Source organism: Anneissia japonica, unplaced genomic scaffold (assembly GCF_011630105.1).
Source record: "Anneissia japonica isolate Jap-2015-1 unplaced genomic scaffold, ASM1163010v1 scaffold287719_len1884721_cov185, whole genome shotgun sequence".
NCBI lineage: Eukaryota > Metazoa > Echinodermata > Crinoidea > Comatulida > Comatulidae > Anneissia > Anneissia japonica.
Genome location: NW_022715822.1, coordinates 921891 through 944123, shown reverse-complemented (window position 1 = coordinate 944123; position 22233 = coordinate 921891). Strand labels below are relative to the sequence as shown.

At 32.3% G+C, this 22233-nt stretch overlaps 2 protein-coding genes and 1 long non-coding RNA gene across 3 annotated transcripts in view; 1 reads left to right on the top strand and 2 right to left on the bottom strand.

Moving 5' to 3' along the window:
- Positions 1-959: 959 nt before the first annotated feature.
- On the bottom strand, positions 960-4685 carry LOC117109415. Its single transcript, XR_004445520.1, has 2 exons — positions 4332-4685; positions 960-2278 (listed from the first exon to the last, which is right to left on the bottom strand). It is a non-coding gene; the product is annotated as an uncharacterized LOC117109415 (long non-coding RNA).
- Positions 4686-7673: 2988 nt separating this feature from the next.
- On the bottom strand, positions 7674-11107 carry LOC117109414 (leucine-rich repeat-containing protein 23-like). Its single transcript, XM_033251765.1, has 4 exons — positions 10896-11107; positions 9954-10066; positions 8790-9043; positions 7674-7890 (listed from the first exon to the last, which is right to left on the bottom strand). The coding sequence occupies exons 1-4, from the start codon at positions 11007-11009 to the stop codon at positions 7703-7705; spliced, it is 669 nt and encodes a 222-aa protein (XP_033107656.1). The 5' UTR covers positions 11010-11107; the 3' UTR covers positions 7674-7702.
- Positions 11108-11323: 216 nt separating this feature from the next.
- The window catches only part of LOC117109449 (zinc finger protein castor homolog 1-like), a 65189-nt gene continuing 54279 nt past the window's right edge, over positions 11324-22233 (top strand). The window contains exon 1 of the mRNA XM_033251809.1: positions 11324-11462. The gene's annotated coding sequence lies outside the window, so the exon portion shown is untranslated. The remainder of the gene's footprint in view (positions 11463-22233) is intronic.

The following is a 22233-nucleotide window of genomic DNA, read 5'->3' as shown; positions in this document are numbered from 1 at the left end:
AGTGGGTGACGATGGATTGGGAGGGGTGCCAACTGGGGGAAGAGGTGATATGATATTTCAATATTTTCAGTAGGGGATTCCTGGCTTTTTCGGAGGGCTTTCGTGCAATATAAAGAATGTCATTTAATTAAATATCATCACCCCACACCATATTCCCCCGCACCCATTTATAAGTTTCCAGATCCACCTTTATTAATAGCTTCCACCTTTGACCTTTTTTATATTATTTGGGTCATAGTCGGTTGTTATTTGAAATACAGTATGTGAAAGCATTCTAGCTGCTGCATAGAGAATGACTACATCCAATAAAAGGACCTCTGTAAGTGGTCCCCATTGGTTGAAAAAAAAAAAAAAGATTTACACTACTGAACCGAGTTAAATTATGTCTGTAATTTTTCCATGTATCTTTGGCGTTCTCAGGGAGGTAATTTCACAGACAAGCGACAAACAGTAGAAATATGTGCAAGAAAATGATAGATAGATATATGTACATATCAGTAATATATAGATTCATATTATATAGATAATGTTGTATTGTGCAGGTATGTTAATTGTACTTAATAATTATAACTATTTGATATTTGTCGTCATTCCTGCGTAATTATGTTAATGTTATTAAAAATTTTGATAAATATCTGCGAATATTTAATTTATGTTGCATAAGTATAAACCAGAAAAAAAAATCACTGATCAGAGATTAATTTGTCTTACTAAAGATTTTGTTAATTGCAAATATTACGACAATATCTGTATTATGTTAAAACAAGTTTGTAAGGAGTATGTTAAAACTGAAGACTTAGAAAATGTTTCTTTTTTTTTGCAATATAATATATAGTATTAAATTGTTTACCCAGGTGGTTATGTATGCAAATTTGTGATAGTACTTGTATAAATGTGAGAGAAATAATTAGATGTACAGTATTTGTTTTGTTTTTCCAATGAGTCAAATAATCTATCAATCAATCTTTTTCATAATCTTTATTCAAAACATATTTACAACTATGTAAACTCTTCATACATTTCTGTAGTTCTCATGTACAAGCTCACAAACAGGCACAAAATAGGGTCAATACCCATGGATTATTTATTAGGAAAATACAAGTGATTGTTTGCCTGCAGACAGTAAGCCGCAGTCAGTCCATTCTAGGCCTCCAGAGTCATAGGTAGCATTTGAATGCTAAATTTCAATGCAATTTTATTAATACTTTGGAAATTTGTTATCAAAGGAACACATAGTGGTAGAATTTCCATTCCAAACCTCTGAAATCAAAAGAATAAGGTCACTGGGGGGTAGAGCATTCTGCATGTGAATTGCTCAATATAATTTTATATTTTATTTGGAGGAGATATCTGGTATGACAGATACACATTGATTAACTTTTAAGAATTCTTTATACTTCCTTACAATTATATACATGAACGCATTACTAAGGCCTGAAAAAAAAAATGTTATGTTGGTGTAACGGGCCCAAAACGATAGGGTAGGTAGGTGGGTTTTTTTTTTTTTTTTTTTTTACACTGCCACAATATTCATCAAAGGCTTTGAAATCTATAAGATCAATTAAATGAGACTTTAAAGCCCCTAATTGTCATATTTTTCGCCCTTGGACCACTTTTGAAACATTTTCAGTGACGCCCGACCACGCCTACTTTGCTAACGTAAACTTGTATTGTGAAATTTAAATAAAAATATCTAGGGTCGGTCGATTTTTTAGGGTCGGTCGGGGTATGGCAACATAACATTTTTTTTTAGCCTAACTGTTCACAATGCAAATTCTTAATGACCATACGATAGAATCTCGACAGCAGGCATAAAGGCTCGCACTCTCACAAGCATTTTATTATTTGTTGATAAAATTATATTTTTATATTCTCCGCTTTACTTTTATTTATTTAAATAAATCAAAATCTTATTTTTCCCACCCATTAAAAATCTTTAAAAAGTACTCTAAATAAGGTATAAGAATGTTCTATAATAAACAAAGAGATTTAAATGAGACTACTTTTATGTTACAGTTAGCGAGCCATCTAAAAAAAAAATTCTTTGTAGAATCGATGTAATAAATCTTATAAAAACAAAAGCTCTGACTGTAGACATCGGGCAGCATACAGAAATAGATAAAAAAATGTTACGCCAACTAATATTCTTGGAATGTCGATAGAGTTGACACCTGTGAAATTTGCGTATGTCTGATTGAAGACTTATTATTTTCTTGTTATTGGGCATGGAATTTAGCTTCTAAACATCTTCATCTTCTTCAATCACCTCTTCTGCTCCCTGTGTAGATATTTTAAAAAGAAACATGGTAAGAATTTTCCATATTCAGTCATCAGCATGCATACTTAAAGATGTACTATTAGTCATGAGGTAAAAAAAATGAAAATTACACATTTGAATTGTTTAATTTTATATTGAATTAAATTATTTACTTAAAATAAAAAATTTGAATTAAAAAAAAAATCCCCCATCAATTTTGGACAGTTAAATAGTAACTTTCCTGTATTCTTTTGCATAGTCATTACATTGGCTGTTAATTTAAGGATTTTTGTAGAAAATGCCTGTAAGTCGGTAGAAACTACTTTTTTGTTCGATCTGTTACTCGTTAGAAGCTAATAATTTATTCGATCCAAATGAGCTTTTTGTCTGTCTTTTTTACAGATATGCATACTTTTGATGTACATGTTTAAAAAATGAAAGTATACAGTATTTTGTATTCAATGTCGTCAATTTACTCATTTCTGATGATTTAATCATTAGTAACCCCAAGCATTAATTCCTTATTTAATACATTATTTGCTTAAATAAATATTAATGTTAATTATTTATATATAATGTTTTATATTTATACATGTTTTAGGTATCATTAAATTAATGAATGGAGTATTAGTTTATTACAGTATTAGTATTGTAATAAATATGATCCATAATTAATGTACTATAGTATTAATCTGGCAAGGACTGTACCCAAATCTTATAATTCTGAAATTAGGAGCTCAGTACCCTAAGCCCACTATCATTTCCAGCAACTTTCTGAGAGAAATACTGAAGGCCATAAGTCTAGTGCCCAAGTCATACACCCTAATAAGCCAAGCACCCTACAGTAAATCTCGAGCACCCTACCATAACCCACTAGCAGCCCAAACCCAGCAAAGTCCAGCATTACCAAGTAAAATACCCAAGACCAGCACCCAATTAAACCCTGTCTAAAAAGTAGGGGATATTATATTATAAATATATTTAGGCATGCAAAGAGCCAGAATAAACTGAACAGCAGGGTAATAATGTGCCTTGATGACAATAAAGCCCTCTCCATGCTATCAAATTTTATCTGACAAAAACATGTGACATGCCTAAATATGGTCATGATGACATCACACCATGACCATATGAGGCATGTTGTGGCAAAATGGCTAAGTTGTAGCAAAAATTGAAATTCAAGTTATTGGTATTTTTAGATACCTGAGTATGTGATCTTTAAGATGAGGAGTCATTCATTCAAAATTGGACATTTCAATTCAAGCCAAAGTTATTGGAAAGTGAAAGTACGTTACTCTTAGAGTATTATTATAAACGGGATTTTGAGTAATTGCCTTTCAAAGTTATTTGTGCATACATTGTTTAATAGAATGAACTATGAACAATAACATTAAATAAACAATTTGTTAACCACTTCCAGAACTAATACTTTAGGACATGATTAATAAGACATTAAACTGTTGATCTATAGTGAAAAACAAATTTGGATTTTTAGGCAATTTTTTGAGCTCCCATAGTTTATAGCTCATTTACTCAATACTGGACTGTGCGACAACTTAACCATTTCACCACGACATGCCTCATATGTAGGCACATCGTGACTACAGTTGTTTGATAATCTGGATGGGGTCAGCATTGAAAGATACCTGTATTAAAGCTAGCAAGCTAAATAAATAAATGTTATTAAATTGTGGAAACTACAGCTTTAAGGCCTATTTACACAAATGTGACAGCGGCACACAACAGTGATAAAAATATTCTGTTGCATATTGCGATCCATTTACCCAGTGCACGACAACAGCAGTAGCGCACGCAATTTTCGTGGCTTGTTCTGCAGCCTAAATGCTCAGAAGGATGACCGGAGTCAGAAACAGAAAATTATTCTATGCTGAGCAACACTACTTCCTGTCACATAGTTGCTTTGCGTTCAGTGTGGATCACCATAAAAACATACTTTTGTTTTATTTTTTTCGCTGCTGTTAAGTGCAAACTGGCCTTTAGCACGCATGTTCTCTGGTTTGAAACCCGACAATGCTGATCACAGCGCATGTCCTTATTAAGACATGCTAATTACCTTATTCTTAAAGTGGGACCTGAAGCTGGTATGGAGACTTCTGAACAAGAAAAACGAACCGAAAACACTTTATAAAAAAGTATGGAATTGTTACTTGATCATTGCCTACAGGCAAAGTGTGTGCGTATGGTGTTATGTTATTACAGAGTAGACCGCTGCTTAAAAAAAACAAGTTCTCGTAATCTTGAAAGCTCTGAGGGTAGTATAATAGAGGCAGTAGGGTATATTGGCGCCCATATAAAAAAGATCTATTAACCAATCAGCTGAGTGTTTCTAGAGCTCCTCATCAGAGCTAAAAATCTTAATTTGTCTTGGCAACGTCACCTAAATGTGTATGATAGTCTTATAGTTAAAAATCCTTAAACAAATAAAACAAACGACCTGTCTCTTATACACATCTATATGTAGAAGCTTTTTTTTGCGCTGTCATTTTACATTCTTGTTTGAACATATTGAACCTTGACTTCAATCTGCGTTGACAAGTTGCTAAAGCCCTTCAAGTGGAACATAATAAACAATGCACATTATTCCTAGTAAATAATGAAAGTTATTCATGCATCAGTTTCAATGAATGATAAAGCATGGATGAAATCCTTTGATAAAGCGAAATAAAAAAAAATAGTAAAGTTCTTCTATGTGCTACAGTATCTTTACTTCTGGACAATTTTGACATGGCCTGGATTGTAAACAATTCAGATAAATGTGAATTATTGAAATGTAAGCGTTGTAATAATTAATGATAGTAATATTGTCTGGCATATAATGCAGCCTACAAAATTTCAAGTTGGCATTCCACAATTTTTGAGAATATTGACGAACAAGAATTGGCACAGGTTTTTTGGCAACCTATAGTAGATTTTCCATGCTTCAGCATCCACCGTATTTTACACTGCAATCTGAGGCATGGTTTCCACTGAGACAGATCGTACCGGAAACTACATTTATGTACGTTGTACCCGAGGAAAATTTGCCAATCGTAAAACAAATTTTTTGTAAAATATTAATAGGCAATAATATATAATCCACATGCGACTCCTCTTTCTACTCTTTGCCAAATGTGGGCCTCTTTACTATCTAATAGTAGCAAAGTTGTTGTAGATTTGTAAGGGTACAATGTGTTAATGACTTCATAAACTTGAGTATTTGTAAAAACACGGAGGATTGAAAGTTGGCAAGTTTTTGCTGGCCTATTTTTATCCTCATTTTGGGCCTTGCGGGGACTTAGCAGGGGATGTAATTTCCAAAATGGTTACATGCATGTGAGAGTCCCGGCCACCTCCTAGCAATGCGGAGCATCGTTTTAATGTACATCCCCGGCTAAGTCCCCGCCACACCGCCGTAGTCCTGGGAAAATGCCTCGCTAATAAATGATTGGAGGATAAAACCTACTTGAAGGTTTAGCCTACAGTAGGTCTGAATCGGAGAAGCAACGTGAGAGCTAGGCCAAGGAGATGAGGTTCCTTGATGGAAGCACTACGCGTGCGTATCACTTAGCAGTTTCCATGGAAGTTTGGACTACAATTGACAAGTGCATAATCTGTCTCTTATACACATCTAGATGTGTATAAGAGATAGATTTTTCAGTGGGATTGAGCACTGTTTCACAAAAAATTGAGATATTTTTTTTTTATATATATATATATATATATATATACATACATATATATAAAAGGTTAAAGGTTAAAGGTTATTCATTTATATATATCGAGCTAAATAAATTATTGAGTTTAACATTTTTAAAATTTATACATTACAGTATGCTAATACAATAACCATATTAAATTAAATATACACAATTAAATTAGAAATAATGTTTATATAATAATAATAATAATAATAATAATAATAATAATAATAATAATAATAATGTTTATAATTAAATTAGAAATAATGTTTATAGTTTATACATAAATAACAAGTTTAGTTAGTTAAAGTTTGTAGCTGCCAAACACTAGAAAAATCTCTATTCTGAGAGCATGGAGGCTTGTGTCCTTGGGCAAGGCACTTTATCTACGGTTGTCTCTCTCCACCCAGGAGTAAAAGTGGGTACCTGGTAGGTTCAAACACCTGCGCTGAATACAGCTGCAACATTATGGAATTCCCCTATGGGGCCTGAGTGTGTGTTCCATATGTGCTTGATCCAGTGATCCGGGGTAATAATGTTCAGCGCATAGAGAAGTTTGATATGCGCTATATAAGTATACAATAATAATAATAATAATAATAATAATAATTTTATAATTTTTCTATCTTATACCTCCATGCTGAGAGGAATCTCAATGATTGATTTAATTTACCATGTCATCACATCGGTTACATAACTTATCATAACTTGCTTAGTAATTGGTTAATTGGTCCCCTGTGGAAATGTCATACACCTAATAAAGCCAAGATTAATTTTTCTACATTAACAACGTTTTAATTATGGAGCAGTCAACACACTATATAATAATTATTTATTTGGATACTACACTTTCAAAAGAGCAGTACACTTTACATGATAAATGTGCCTCCAAAATTATGTTTACATGAAAATTACAACATACAATACTAAATATATAAAGATAGCAGGTAAACAATTAATTACCACATAGTATGAAGTACCTGATGTGTCATTTAAAAATGCTGTAGAGATTATAGCCTACAGAAATCTAAAGGGCTAAATTTCATACAAACAATATCACTTATATTTGGCATTTTACCACTCTTTCATGATTTTAAACTTTTGCTTGTTATTAAGTCCTTTTGGAACATCTAGTTACATAGTTACAAACCGTCTCGCATCGTGTGGGACGGTCCCGCATTTTAAAGTGATTTTGGATGAAATATGCATTTTGCAGAAATACATGCGTGATCATAAATTTGTGACGCGTTTAGGTCAAGTCTATGTGTGATAACGAATTATCACGAATTCAGGGGAAAATGTATTTAAAATCAGAAGAAATTGGTTTTAATAAAAATATAAAAACTCTCTCACTAAATATCCATCATTACAATGCTTGAAATGAGTGGTTTTGTCATTAAAAATTCACAAATTCACACCCTGGTTGAGGTGGTTGGCTTTCTATTTTAAGTAACCTTCTCGATATAAATTTTGATAAGGGTCGGTAAATATTTGAAAATCTCTTTTACTAGTTTTTCAATGAGATGGGGGGGGGGGCGGTATGCCCACGATCCCTAGGGGGAGGGAAAACAAAATCTCCCACCTGCAAATTAGTCTAACTTGGCATCTTTGGTTGTCCCTTAGCTATTTTAACAATAAAATAAACAATAATAGTAATAAAGTTACATTTACCAAAAATAACAACAAAGTAAGAATAACAAGAAAATAATATATAATTTTTATCATTCTTTTATATAAGTGAAAAATATTAAACTGTGATACAAAGTTCTGTAATAAAAGATGAACTATCTGATTCCATACTTACAAGGAAAAGATTTTTCAAGTTAGGCAAGTAAATTCCAGCTGTGGTTGTTAGCTTGTTGCCTCTTAACTCCAGTGTGTGTAGTCGACCCAACTTTGAGGGCTCCAGTCCACTGATTACTGAGATTTCATTGACTAAAAAAAAAAGGTTTATTTAAAAGTAGTTTACAAAGCATTCTAATACCTACATAATTAATTTTTTTTAATACATAATTATAATATAATTTTCTACTAGTATATCAGATTAAACTCTAAGTAAATACTTTAAAGAGACACCATCTCAACATCAGGAGTGCGCTTTTTTCCTCCTTTTCATGTTTTGCGGATTGTTTTGAATTATTAATGCCATTTTCAGCAGATGTCTCATTTCATTACCTGAACGGCAAGTTTGTTTATTTTTTCCCTATTTTTTTGGCATGATTCGTCTGAATACTGTCAGTGCATTGAGATGATCTTATTGTGGAAGGCACCCACAACTACTATAAAATTAATAATAATAAGATTTATAAAGCGCACAAATCCACTGCAGTAGTGCTCAAGGCGCTAAATTCTCTAACTATTATTTTAACACCACACATTTCATTTGTTTTATATCTATAATAATTAATTTCATTAGTGACTTCTTTCAACTTGGGACCCCTGCAGTTTGCTGATGAAGGTGTCGAGATGACAGCGAAAGCCACAAGAAGCAAATATCACCGACTTTGAAAGGTAACATTTATACAATCAACAATTATCAATATCCATCATTATTATTATTATTTTATTATTATATTTATTACCATCATTATATTCAAAGACAATCTAATTCTAAAACTGTGCACACTCTGTGCCTGACAGTCACCAGCTGATGTGATTCGATGGAGAATGCAATGCCGCGACGCGGTGGATTTTTTGTGATGACAATCTGTTCAGATTGCCACCAACAATCAGCAGATGGCGTTGCATCGTCTAGCAGACTTGGATTTGTCGTACAATGCCCGTATGACTCTCGTATGATGCAGTAGGTTCCCTGCTAAACAAACAGCACTTACAAGACATGTTTAGAACTTCCAGAAGTGGATGGTTCAAGCCTTCCATCGTTGTGATTCGATTGTTTGTGAAACTTGCATTCTGAAGGTACGGCAGTTCATCAAGCTTAGCAGAGGTTAACAGATTACGGTCACACTTCAAGGTTAATATATGGGTCAATGAGTTCAAAGGTGAAATGTCACGAAGTAGACTGCCAGAGATGTCTATGTATCGTAGATGGATGTATAATGCTAAGATGTTGATATCTGTTACTTCCCTGTAAACAAAAAAATTGATTCTTATTTTTAAGAAACAAGATAGAGGAAAAAACATGGTTGAAACTTTTATTATTGCCCTTGCCTCTCCGAAGGAGAGGTGAAGGTCACTGCAATAGTGCACGTCTCTGTGTGTGTATGTCCTTCCCGGCGCATAACTCTAAAAACTACTGGACCGATTTAAATCTTCACACACTGATAATGTTACATGTATTTCGGTCCTCCTTAAATTTGATGCTGATTGGAAGATGCAGATTTTAGAATGTTATTTACATATTTTTCGGCTGCAACAAAAAGAGCCAACTTAGGCCCTATTATTATAAACATTTCTTTTCCTTTGCTACTTGGTTTTTATTATTATTTTTCATTTTTATTTCTTTGTTTATCTATTTTTATTTCCTTTGTTACTTGTTTTATGTTATTATTATACATTATAAATATATATTAAACTTTTTTTTTTAAATTTTATTTTTAACTTCGTTATTTTTTGCTTTTCTTTTTTTTGCCTTATTATTCTGCCTTTAATTATTTTATAGTCAATTTGATTTTATTTTAAATGTTATTTATGTAATATGTATATATGTAATAATTTCTTCTCCTTTGTTACTTTGTTTTTATTATTATTTTTTCATTTTAATTTCTTTGTTTATCTATCTATATTTCGTTTGTTACTTGTTTTATGTATTGAGGGTCCCTAATGATCAGCTCCGGCTGGATGGACCACCCTTGTAAAATATTGTTGAAATAAATAAAATAAATAAACAGAGCTTCAAAATCATTAGGACACTACAGTAATTTTTCTTTGCCAAGATGGAACATACTGACTGTGTTAGTGTGTATTGTTTTTGTACTCTTTGTTAAGTGGAAGATGTGTTGTTGCTGTAGGTATAAATATTCTTTAATTCAACTTACTTGTCCTTCAAATCCAGTTTTACATATGCATGAGCAAGACCATTACCAGTCTTGCATAGAAGTGAAAGACCATCTTCTACCATTTCTTTTGTCAGAGTTTTCTCCGGGATATTCTGAAAATTAGAAGTGTTAATAATCTCTGCAAATAATAAATTAATTTCATCCATTGAGGGTGTAACATCTCGTCTTGTTGATATTTGGAAGTAAGCTTTTAAGTTCAAAATATGACGTTACGCATTAATAATAAAACTCATGAAAAGTTATATAAATTAATATAACAATTATTCATCGTATGTTAACATAGTATGCAGGGTCAGTCTTCAACTGTCCATTTACAATTCTAGACGTGTACTTAAAGTATCAGCAATGATATTGCAAGCGTGCAGCCAAGGCTAATACGCACATAGCTTATAATAATATAGAGATATAGTCAACTTTGTTTGCGCCTGATACATTTATGCGCGAGAGTTGGCAGGTGTGTAAGCCGCGCTAAAACAGTAACAATCACTATATAGGTTTATAGTCTATAGTAGTTAAACATAAACACATATAGGCCTAGTCTATGGCCTACATATCATTATTATTACAATTAGGCCTACTACTAATAGTACAACATCTAAGCCTAGGGCCTAGCCTAGGCCCCTCTCTAGGCTAGGAATATCAGAATTTAAAGGAATTGGTTTATGACCAGAGGCAGAGGTGTAACAAATAACTTTGCCAGCCTATTCTTAGGCCAAATAATAGCATTAAAATGCCGTACTACTAAGGCCTCTAGGTCTACTAGGCCTAGCTAGGTAGGCCACGGTAAGTAGGCAGGCCACAACCAGACAGGCCTGCTCTGGGGGCCGTCTGGGCTTCCTAGCCTACTAATCATAGCTAGGCCTAGGCCTAGGCTAGCTAGGCCTAGCTAGTGTACAGTGTATGTATTATAGGTAGGCCTACCTCTTCTTCTTTTTGGTCCTCTTGTTCTTCTTCTTCGCCTGCTTCTAGTTCTAACTCAGGTTCATCAGTCCCTTCTTGCTCTTCATCATACTCCTGTTCAGAAAAATCAGACATTTCGACGTGAAAAGCTTAAAATTATTGACTTATCTTGATAATGCAAAAAAAATGTAAACAACAGTGTCTGAACTGCTCGTGTCGTCGTCGTGGTGATTGTCATCATCCTCAATTTAAAATTATATTGCGAGTTGCTTAAAATAGAAAATAAAATTTAAATACATCTATACTATTTTATTAAATTACACTCTCAAACTAAACTTTATTTTTTTTTTGTTATCATGGCATATTTATGTATAATGAAATGAAGAACAAGATTATTATGAGAAATATATAAACGTATTTTTAAAATGTTAAATTTTTCGCTTCATTAAACAATGGGAGCTTCGGTGTCAAACGCCAGACAGGCAGCTCAGAGAGAGTTAGAGATAACGTAAATTGTTATATCGCCGCCACACACACTGCACACTTGCGTAGCTGGAAGTTCGAATGCTGAGAATGAAGTTGAAAGTGGTAAGTTATTTTTCTAAGTTTACATGTTTTGTGATTTGAACTCCGTGTGAAATCAAAGCGGATTATATAAGTAAAGTACATACGATACATTATGATTAATTTTGGCTGCGTGTCACCTCCCGAAATGATTAGTTTCTAAAAAGGAAAACCTAGGCTGGCATTTTTGAGTGATGATATCGTCTTGTTGTGTCATGATTGATGATAGAATAGTAGTAGGTGGTGGTTGGTAGGTCTACTTACAATCTGACCCAACTACTAACTAGGGCCCTATTCGATGGTGGGTATTGGTTTAATGTCTTTTCGTTTTTTTAAACTTTCAGCTAAAAAAGTTTAATGGCAATTTTAACTAAAGTTGAATTATTTATTCGATTATCAGGTTTTAAATTTCTACAAATTTACAACCTGAGTGGGAACCATGATGAGTGAGAGAACAGAAAGTGGTTATTTTCGTTCAAGAAAGTGCCCCGGAAAGTGCCCAACACTTTTTATTTATGTTGTGTAATTGCTATGATAATCAACTACTAGTGTTAATATAAATATTATACTAGGCCTATGTGCTTTATTTGTTTGTATAATCTATCAATGTAATTCTAACAAGAATCGGAATAAAACATACACAGATTTATTGCTGACATCGGCATTATTTTAATAATTTCAAAGCCCCTTTCCCGGCAAAATTTCACTAAGATTTTTTTTTAGAAAAAATTCATATGCCTTACTCTATTATAAACAATGGAAAAATATTGGCAAAAATTTTAGTTTTACACAAAAAATTTGGCGTACGGTGAAAAATCTAAGGGGGGGTCGAAACGAAAGCACAAGGGGCAAGCAGAACTCGGGGCAATTTAGTGAAGCTTTCAGAATTTGCGGGGTGCGTACGCCCCTGCAAAAGAATAAAATAAATGAGAAATACAGACTAGTTCTTATAGGAGATACCATTTTCTCGACAAATTCTTTGTTACTAGGCAAATTCAGACGTTGTAGATCGCATCCGCTGGAATGCTCTTGCTTTTATGTATAATTCATACAGTCAATAAAGTGCATCCTCTCTAATGAAATTGGTTTTTGTATTTCGCATCTCGCACAAAATATCATGTCGGCCGCTTTTATGTGTGATAACAGAACCTAAATCGAGGTAAGGCTAGGCCTAGCCTAGCAGTGTTGGATAGGCTAATGTTTTCGGCGCCTACTATATTTCTTCGCAAACCTATCGCAAAATCAAACATAAAAAATCCATCATCATTTAATTGTTATGTGGAACACAAAAAAAAAAATCAAATTTCAGTCTTACTTTACATTTTTTTCATGTTTAGGAATGTCTAAATTCAGTTAAATTAGCAATTTCGTATTACATTTTTAAATCTTTATAACATATATAAAAATCAGATTTTTCTTAACTGAAATCTTGCCAGGAATGGGGCTTTAATGTGGAAGATAGCTACCCCCCTCCTGGGGGGGGGGCTCACTCTCAAATATTTCTGCACGGGGAGGCGGAGTTGCAGCATATATGGCGTATACTTACGAGGACTTTGTAGCACAAGTGTAGGAAATAACTGGGGTGAAATCGGTAGTTAAAGTCCCTGGCCTATCCTATGTCAAAGTGCCACGATTTTTCACACGATGATAGCGGGAATTTCAAGCTAGACTGGGTACTAAGCCCCTGCTAAGCCTACCTTTGGTACAGCCACGAGATCGCGACCTGACGGAACACTTTTTCCCATTGGGAACCAGTCAGTATTACGCCCTCTCTAGCACTACCGAGTGGCCTTTTTCCTGTCGTCTTTTAGAGCACAGTGCGATTTTGATATTATGGAAGTTTCAAGTCCATAAGAATTTTCAGTAAAATTGGTAGTCTCGTGTCTTGAAGTGACTGCGGCACCCTCGTGTTTGGTTGGAAAGGAAATGAGCTCCCCGGGTAACTACTGCCTTACTAAGATTAAAATTCTGAAAAATGATGTGTATTTTATCCAAAGTAGATACCCTTTTATATCTTGTTTAGCAAACATTATTGTGAAAAATCTTGTGATTGGAGGCTTCATTTGATGATGAAAATAAAAAGTTATAATTTTAATAGCAAAAAAACATGTTGTCATAAAATACAGTTACTGTAGGGATGGCCAACACTGAGTGCTGTAACCAAATTTGACATTTTCATGCACCTTTCATGCACTGTTTTTATACAACTGTACACTCAGTTTCATATAAATGTTACAGGTGATCGGTGTCAAGCTGTAATAATGAATTTTTCTTGCCAAAAATATGGCGGGCCGCACACATGATTAATATTATATAAATTTAAAGCATTTTACCATCCCATTACTATACTGTTTACATTCAACAATAAAATTTTATTTTAATTTTTTTATTTTTGGTAAAACCATTTTTATAAATAAGAAGACTAAATATTATTTTTATTTTCTTTCCGCCCTCCTCCGACGATCTTTAAAAAAATAAGTTCACGGAACAAGGTTTAAAAGAAGTCTCGCCTTTTTGAACTGATAATGCATATTTACGTGATTCTGATGAAAAACAATTTATATTATTATCATAAGATAAAAATAAATGTAAACTATTGGGCCTATATTTTTCTGCCAAACATATTTTATTTTTATTTTAAATAATCATTATCGGCAGCCTTATTGTGAAACAAGATAAAGAAGTCTTGTCTAAAAATACCATATTTTAGTTTATATTGTTTAGACTTGCTTATGGAAATCCTTAACCATATCAAATCAAATATTTTATTTCGGAATCAAGATTGTCCATATTACAGTACAAAATACTATAGAAAAAAGAATATGAAAAATTGAACTAATAATTCAAAAACCTCTAACCACTAAAATAGCTTTATAAACTAATCTTTAAACTATATTATTTTTACTTTGTAACCATTAGGTGACCTTTAAAAAAAATTATTTGTTAGACATTAATAGCATGGATCCTTCATCTTGAACATCCAAATAGAACTTAATTTCTATTTACTAGCTTATGACCTTACTTTTTACTGAGACCTACATTTGGAACTTGGTTGAACTTGAGACCTGTATTTAGAACTTCCAACCTTCCTCACAGCCTGTACTAGATCTCATGACCTTCATACAACTTTATACTGTATAACCTATAAATTCAGTGTAATGTTTAAAACATTTTTTTTTTAATAGACAATATATTTGCTGTTAGTGTTGGCATTTTCAAAATTTCAATTAATCTGCCCACATTAGGTTGATTACTTAAGGAAGTGCTTACAAATGATGAAACGTTTATGTGCAACATACAGTGTGTCCCTAGGCTGCTGTTAACATACTCAAGGTCAGGCTGCAACTTAAATGGATTAAGCCACAATAATGAGACAAATGTGGTAGGCCTACAGTATTTTACTTAGAGGAGACTTTTGTAATACGAAGTTTTGCAAACTTATTCTTTTAAAGAGGAAAGAGGATGGAAAAAAATAAAAACAAAATTTTGTTTTATTATTTAGCAAATGGTTTTGGCAAAGTCATCCAGATGGAGGAGAAAATAAAAATAAAATGTTATTGTTGAATGTAAACAGTGTAGTAATAGCTAAATTCTTTAAATTTACCGTATATAATTATGAAGAAATATGTTATTTTTGGCGATTTCAAGGCAGCAATGGGCGTAATAAAAATAAAGAAAATTATATTTTTTTCTGAAATTTCCGTTTTTTGTGGCGGCAATTGCGCTAATTGGCCAAAAATAAAATTGTATTTTTATTTGAAATCATTAATATTGGCAGGTGGCGGGTTCGCGAAACAAGGTATAAAAAATGTCCCGCCTAAGCTACAAAAATGAATTTTAAAAAGTATTTTACTTACCAACCTACAGTATGTGAACACATGGTTGTTTTTCAGAACAAAATATTAGTCTACAGTAATAATAATGATAGAAATATGTTTGACTTATATAGCTCTAAGCACTTCACTTTATTTCCCCCGGTTATTGGATCAAGCACTATAGAAACACATACTGTAGTCCTTTGGGAGAATTTCATAATGTTGCAGTTGTAATCAGTGCATTTTGTGTTCGAACCTACTGTACCAGGTACCCACTCGTACCCCTGGGTGGAGAGAGACAACCGTAGGTAAAGTGCCTTGCCTAAGGACACAAGCAAAATGCACAGTGAGAGATTGAACCCCCGACCTCAAGGTTGAGCGGCAAAACCGCAACCACTAGGCCAAACCACACGTACATCAGTGGTTCCCAACCTTTTTGCATTTGTGAACCCCTCGGGACATGTTAAAAGTCTTCACGGACCTCCATGTCTAAATGCTAGGCCTACTCATTGTTGATATTTCAACAATAAAAAGGTACAAAATGTTTATGTCTGTAGCACTTCTAGATGTTTGGAAATGGCTCAAATGACTTAACATTTGAATTTAATTTTGTTTTGTCTCCAATTTATTTTTAATTTTCTAAAATTTATGGGCCCCTCCCTCATGATTCCACTGATCAAAGGTAGGCCTATTTCATTATTGATTTAGGCACCATATGATTAGCAGTAAGATGTTTATCGCACTGTTGTAAAACAAGAAAAATGACGAAAACATGAAAAATTAGTCGAAAAACCTAGCGGACCCAAACATTTTTGGCAGCCGTTTTAATTTGGCAGATCCCCAATTATTTTTCACAAACCCCTACAGTAGAGTAGTTGGGAACCATTGGTCTACATTTCATACAGTATGAACAGGTATGTCGATGACGGTAATGGTGGTAGTAGTTTGGTGGCGGTAATGGTAATTATTAAAAAAAGGTCACCAAAGTATAAGTAGGCCTAACATACTATATGGACCTGCTGGTTCTTGGAATGGCATCTTGGAAAAACTGGATGATATCAACCTACTATAGAATCTCGGGCATGTTGAACAGTTTACTGCTACATAAGGTGCTGTAATGTACCTGTAGCCTATCATCATTATAGGAAAAAATAAATGAAATAAAGAAAGTAGATCGGAGGTGGAATCCAGAATGGATTAGGCAGTGACCAACAACTTGAGAATGCAGAACTATTATCCCTATTCCAATGAAAAATTAATGGTCAATATTTTGAGTATTTTAACCCATTGTTTAAGTGGAACTAATTTCCCACCATGGGGTGGGAGGAGTGCATCTCCCAGCATATGACACCCATCATTACTGAATGCTCAAATTTCGACTCCTGATGGAAAAAGAAATACTGTAGTGCAGAATTTTATTCCTGTGATACTTATAATAATGTAAATTATGAAGTGGTTTGTAGTGGTTTTTTCTTTTATATATTCAGGAAATATTACAGGGACTTTTCACCTTTACAACTTTTATAAATGGTTTTCATTTTTATCCAAGTGTTGTATGTTTAATATTATTTTTGTATAATTTTATAAAAATATCTGAGGGTATTTAATAATTGTTTCTATATATACAGGTTATCATTCTTATTTTGTGAATGTAGAAATGTGTTTATTCTAAAAATACCTATAGTATAACCTATATACTGTAGTTGAAGTATTGAGATTTAATAATTCAAATAATTTCAATGTTATGTATATAATTATGAATAGTGTGTGAGATTTTTAGGGTTCAAAATGTTAATTTTATTTGTAGACATACTGTAGCTCATTGAATCAAGGAGGTATAAAGAAATATTGGATTGTTGTACTGTTTTGGCCTAAAATCTAATGCAAAATTATCAGGCTACTGCACCAAGTGATAACAGTGGATTTATGATAAGAAAACCCAAACAATTTGATAATAATACAGTAGGGCACAACTGACAAAAGATTACACCATGAATAAAACATTAATTCCTCTTTTATAGCTAAAGTCTGCATTGTTTGGACAGTTTCTTATTCCAAAGTCTCGCTGTAACCATGGCAATATTTTATTGATCTCACTTGGGCTCATAAAAACAACAACAAAGCACTGGCTGGGCGCCTAGCAACCAGTGCTTTTATTAATCTAGGTAAAGCAAGATTACCCCCATGGAGAACCCTGGTCAGTCAGGTATTGAGCGTAAACTGTATAGTAACTCTATGGAAACGCTTTTTTCGAGACATTTGTCAATTTGTTCAAGGTAGCAAACAATGAGCGAGAGATTAAACTCTGGTCTGTTGTATTGTCTCTTCAGGGCTGAGATAGCATTTTACTGAAAACAAGCTTTTCTTCTCTTTCTTTGCAATTATTGACTAACCCACAGGATAGTGGTACTATTGTTATAGAAAAATTACTGTTTAGCCCATGTTTTGCTCACCAGTTTAAGGGTATTAAATGAACAATTAGAAGATTTTTATTTGGAGTGATCTATTACAAATTGGAATTACAGTCCTCTACTTATGCTACTGTAGTATTATGCCAGTGTAAAACACATTTCTATATTTCTTTTCAATTTATAAAAGTAACATCTAGGTGTTCATTCTCTGAAAAGTAAATTATATCACTTGATAGGGTTTTTTTTTTTATAGTTAGTTAATATTTAAATTGGTATTAATTTTTTTATGTTTTTATTTTATTCATTCAAAACCAGTAAACAGGTTTCATAATATAGATTAGCCTGATTTAAATATGATAACATAATTATATTTTTATCATAGAGTGATGATAATTTTTTTTTTTTTTTTTTTTTTTTTGTTTGGTATGGTTACAGTATTTAATTTTTAAAATGGAAAATGGCACAGATCAATGAAGATTAAGCAATTCTTGTGGACCTGGACGCAATTTATTGACAATATGTAAATTTCAGTGTAATAGAGGGCAGTGTTGGCCCCGCTTAAAGCCCTGTTGTGTGCATACTGATTGCGATGTACACATGTTCATTAATTTGGTTGATAGTTTATAGAGTAACTGTATTTATAATTTTAATTGTGAAGCAGAATGAATGATTTTTTATTGGGAGATTTCATCGTGTCGCACATGAGTAATCAAAAAAGTTAAAATCTTAAATTTCCACTTTCATAATAGAGGCTGTTTGCAAAAAATAAGAAATTTATTTTAAATCACCGGTTGACAAAACGAGGTATAATAAATGTTTGCTTTCTGTTTAACTACATACTGAGTGACCGTAGGACAATTCCAGCTGGACACTGGATCAAGATTCCATCATAATTTTCAATTCTGCACTATAAATTGAATGAGAAAAGTGTTCCTTTCCTAAGAAAATTACATACAAAATGGAAACATATGTCATAGAGTCTGGGTCAATAGTGCGATTTCATTTCTCAAGCAATTTATTATTTAAGTGATTTCAAAATTTGTATTTATAATATATTTCCATTTTACGATTACCATAAAATAAGAAATTGATATTGATTTTCTGTAAGAAAAAAAAATGAGAAAACACATTAGTTCTACTAGTGATTTTATGATTTCCTGTGGACTGTTATGAAAGAGACAATTTTGAAAATATTCACACAGATTTTAATATTTTAAGAAAATGACTTTTAACAGAGTGCCAGAGATTGTTGGAATTTAGCTGTTAAACAGGTTTTCATGATCGTGATCAGCTTCCTAATTTAAGAAAATTAAATATTAATTTACTTTATAAGACACTGTATACTACCACCTAAATATAATATAGGTTTAATATTCAAAAGATATGAAGTTGCTTTAATTTTTCAATAAGCCTATTTCAACTAAAAATTAGAATTAAAAAAAAATTCCCGCCAATAAATATTTAAGTTTAAATAATAGGCCTACTATTTGTGGTGTTTGCAAATTTGAGCATTTTGTGGAAAATGTCTTTAAACCATAGAAATTATAAAATTTTAAAAATGTGTACCTGATTTTTATACTGAATAAAGATAATAACGCTTCCAGTGATTGGAAGTGTTTCTACCATTTTACACTGTAAAATTACCCGTAAACATACCGGTACACCAATTTCTATGTTCTAGTTGATAATTTTAATGTTACTTTAAAAATGAGCAAGTTAATTTCAAAAATGATATTTATGGTTTTTTGGTTTTTTTTTTTTGGTATTTTGCATTTCAAAATATTTTAAAGTTTTCCTTTAAATAATTTTATTCATCTTTTTAAAATTTTCTTGTTTGAATAATTTTAATTAAAATTTTGAATTGCCTTTCATTTATTGAAAGCAGAAATTTCCGTATAAGCCTTATAATTATTCATAGTAGCGGTTATCTTGGTATTTCAATCCAATTATTAATCAGGTCACATAACAGCCACTTAAAAAAAATGAATTTATACCTGACCCCATGCTCATGAACTATAGATTTAATTATCCCTGCCTCAGTCCGAGATTCATCGCGAGTTGAGTTACTAATTATGTGCCTGGTTAATTTATGTTTTTGCTGCAAAACCCTGCCATAGCTCAATTTCTTCTTGCTTCCAAATTAGGCCATGGGCCCAGAGAGGAAACTATTTATTCGCAAAGCTAAATAGTTGCTATGGAATTCCAGGAATACAGGCAAAATTCTGTAGCAGACGACGCAATCTATAGCAGACGACACAGAGATTTCTCTATCGTACAACTTTCCCCCCTCAGAACATTCTAATGTAGCACGGTAGGGAATCAGCAAAGTGATACGTTCCAAGTCTTTTCTTAACACACTGAATATTTCTAATTCTTGTATCACTGACCTGCTTCATATGGTTTATAGCTTAATTCTTGAAATAGCATTCTCCCATAAAAAAATAATATTCTATAATTATTATACTATAGTACTGTACTATACATATATTTATTGGAGAAAGTACTGTAGTAGTCTTGCCAGAAAACATTTTTGCTAAAAAAAATAAAATATCAGAAAGGAAATATTCCAGATTTTATAATAAATAAATTTATTGTTTTTTTTTATTTTGAACCACCTATTATATTTTCCATCAAATTCTAAGAAAATAGTTACCATGCAATTTAGCTAATCTACTACTACAACTGAATATGTCTACTACCAGGCAAATTTTAGGAATATTTTAATAGTATTAGATTTGTCCAACTAATAAATCTTAATAAAAGGTTAGTATTGGGAGATTAGTAAATACTGTAGTAACAGGTGCAAAACCTAATACATGAGTTACTGTAGATTTAATTACTGTTTCTCTGGTATATAGTAAGCCTGATTTTGGTGGGGTGGGCTTATACTAGGGAAATCTCCTTTTCAATCAAAAAGCAATTACTCATCACTGCATACCTAATTCAAAGCCAATATTTGATTTTTTTTTAGAGTGTTTATAAAAGTTAGCCTTTACTCATTCAAATTATACCTTAGCTTTTTCCTGAGGTAAGGCTGGTACATTAAATAGCAGGTGGGCTTAAACCCGAGGAACTATGGTAAATGTCAACTTGTCTTACAGAACATTGCACATTAAAAAAATAATCTTATTTAACTTTCAAATATCTGTTAATTTTTTTAAAATCTGGTAAAACATACAAAATCTATTATTTTAGAAAGATAAAAATATTTGTCTTCCATCTTCGATGAGAAATGGTAACTTACTTTAATGTGAATCCAACATTGTTGGAATAAAACATTTTTGTTATATTTTAAGTATATAAATATAGTATATAAAACAAAACAGGTTGTTTTAAAAATGCAATGTTTTATTTTAAAAAAAGTTAAAAAATTATTATTACATTAATTATTATTAGAATATAAACTATACTGTAAATGTATACAATAATAAATTACCTCCAAACACCTACTGTACAGTACAGTATAATAGGCCTACTATACCGTATATCGTGTAATAGCATTCTAGTTATGGTACAATATAAAAAAAATTGGTTTTTAAAAGTTGTTAAAAAGAAGCATGTCTTTCATTTTCATATACAGTAAGTTTCTAGGTGAAAATTATGAAAAATATTTAACTTTGTTCCTACAGTGTGCCCAAGTGCACAGTACAAAATGTCCAACTCATAATAAATCAGTCGTCAAGTCATTGCGTACTATACGAAAGATTCATTCATGGTTTGATGCGACAAGGTACGAATTGTCTAACACATAATAAATTTTAAAGTCAAGTATGATAAATCGATACAAGGTTTAGATTCACCCTACAGTAGTATACTATTAAAGTACTCCATGAATTGTCCAGCCCTCTTGATATACTGTACAATTTATGTCTTCTTTTCTTAATACTTGTGTTTTAATCATGTATTGATTATTAGCTAGGATAATTAATTATGTGGAATTATTCCATTCCATCTGTGTTTGCTTATATTGTACTATAATTATGCTAATTAGTAATTGAATTTTTCTAGTAATTGAATAGACTTGACATAATGTCATCGTATCTTTCTTTCACTACTACTACTAGAGTATGTTAAATGCTATAAATCTACTAATGTAATATATGACACTGCATCTGATGGTCGTCGGTTGATTGCGCTTCTACGTAGGATGCACTGCAGCGACATGCGCGCAGTGGATAGTTTTTATTGTCGATTTCTTGCCAACTACAATCCATTAGACAGTGTTGCATCGTCTAGCACTTACCAGCAACTGACGGTTTTACGACCATTGTATTTCACAGTGCGTGCCCGGTTTTTCTCTACTGTACCAGAATACAGTAATTTAATAAAGAATAATTATGTAAGTTTTATTAAATAATATTTTTATGTCGATTATAGATGTGATGCTGCTGCTTTATTATAAACTAACTGTAAGTTTCAAAATTAGAAGATACAAGCAAATATTATATAACATACTAATATAAAGAAATACAGTACTGAAGAAATACTAATATAAATTACTAATATAAAGATATCTCACAAGAACAGGCTATACAGTATAGTGTACAGTAAACCAAATTTTAAAAAAAA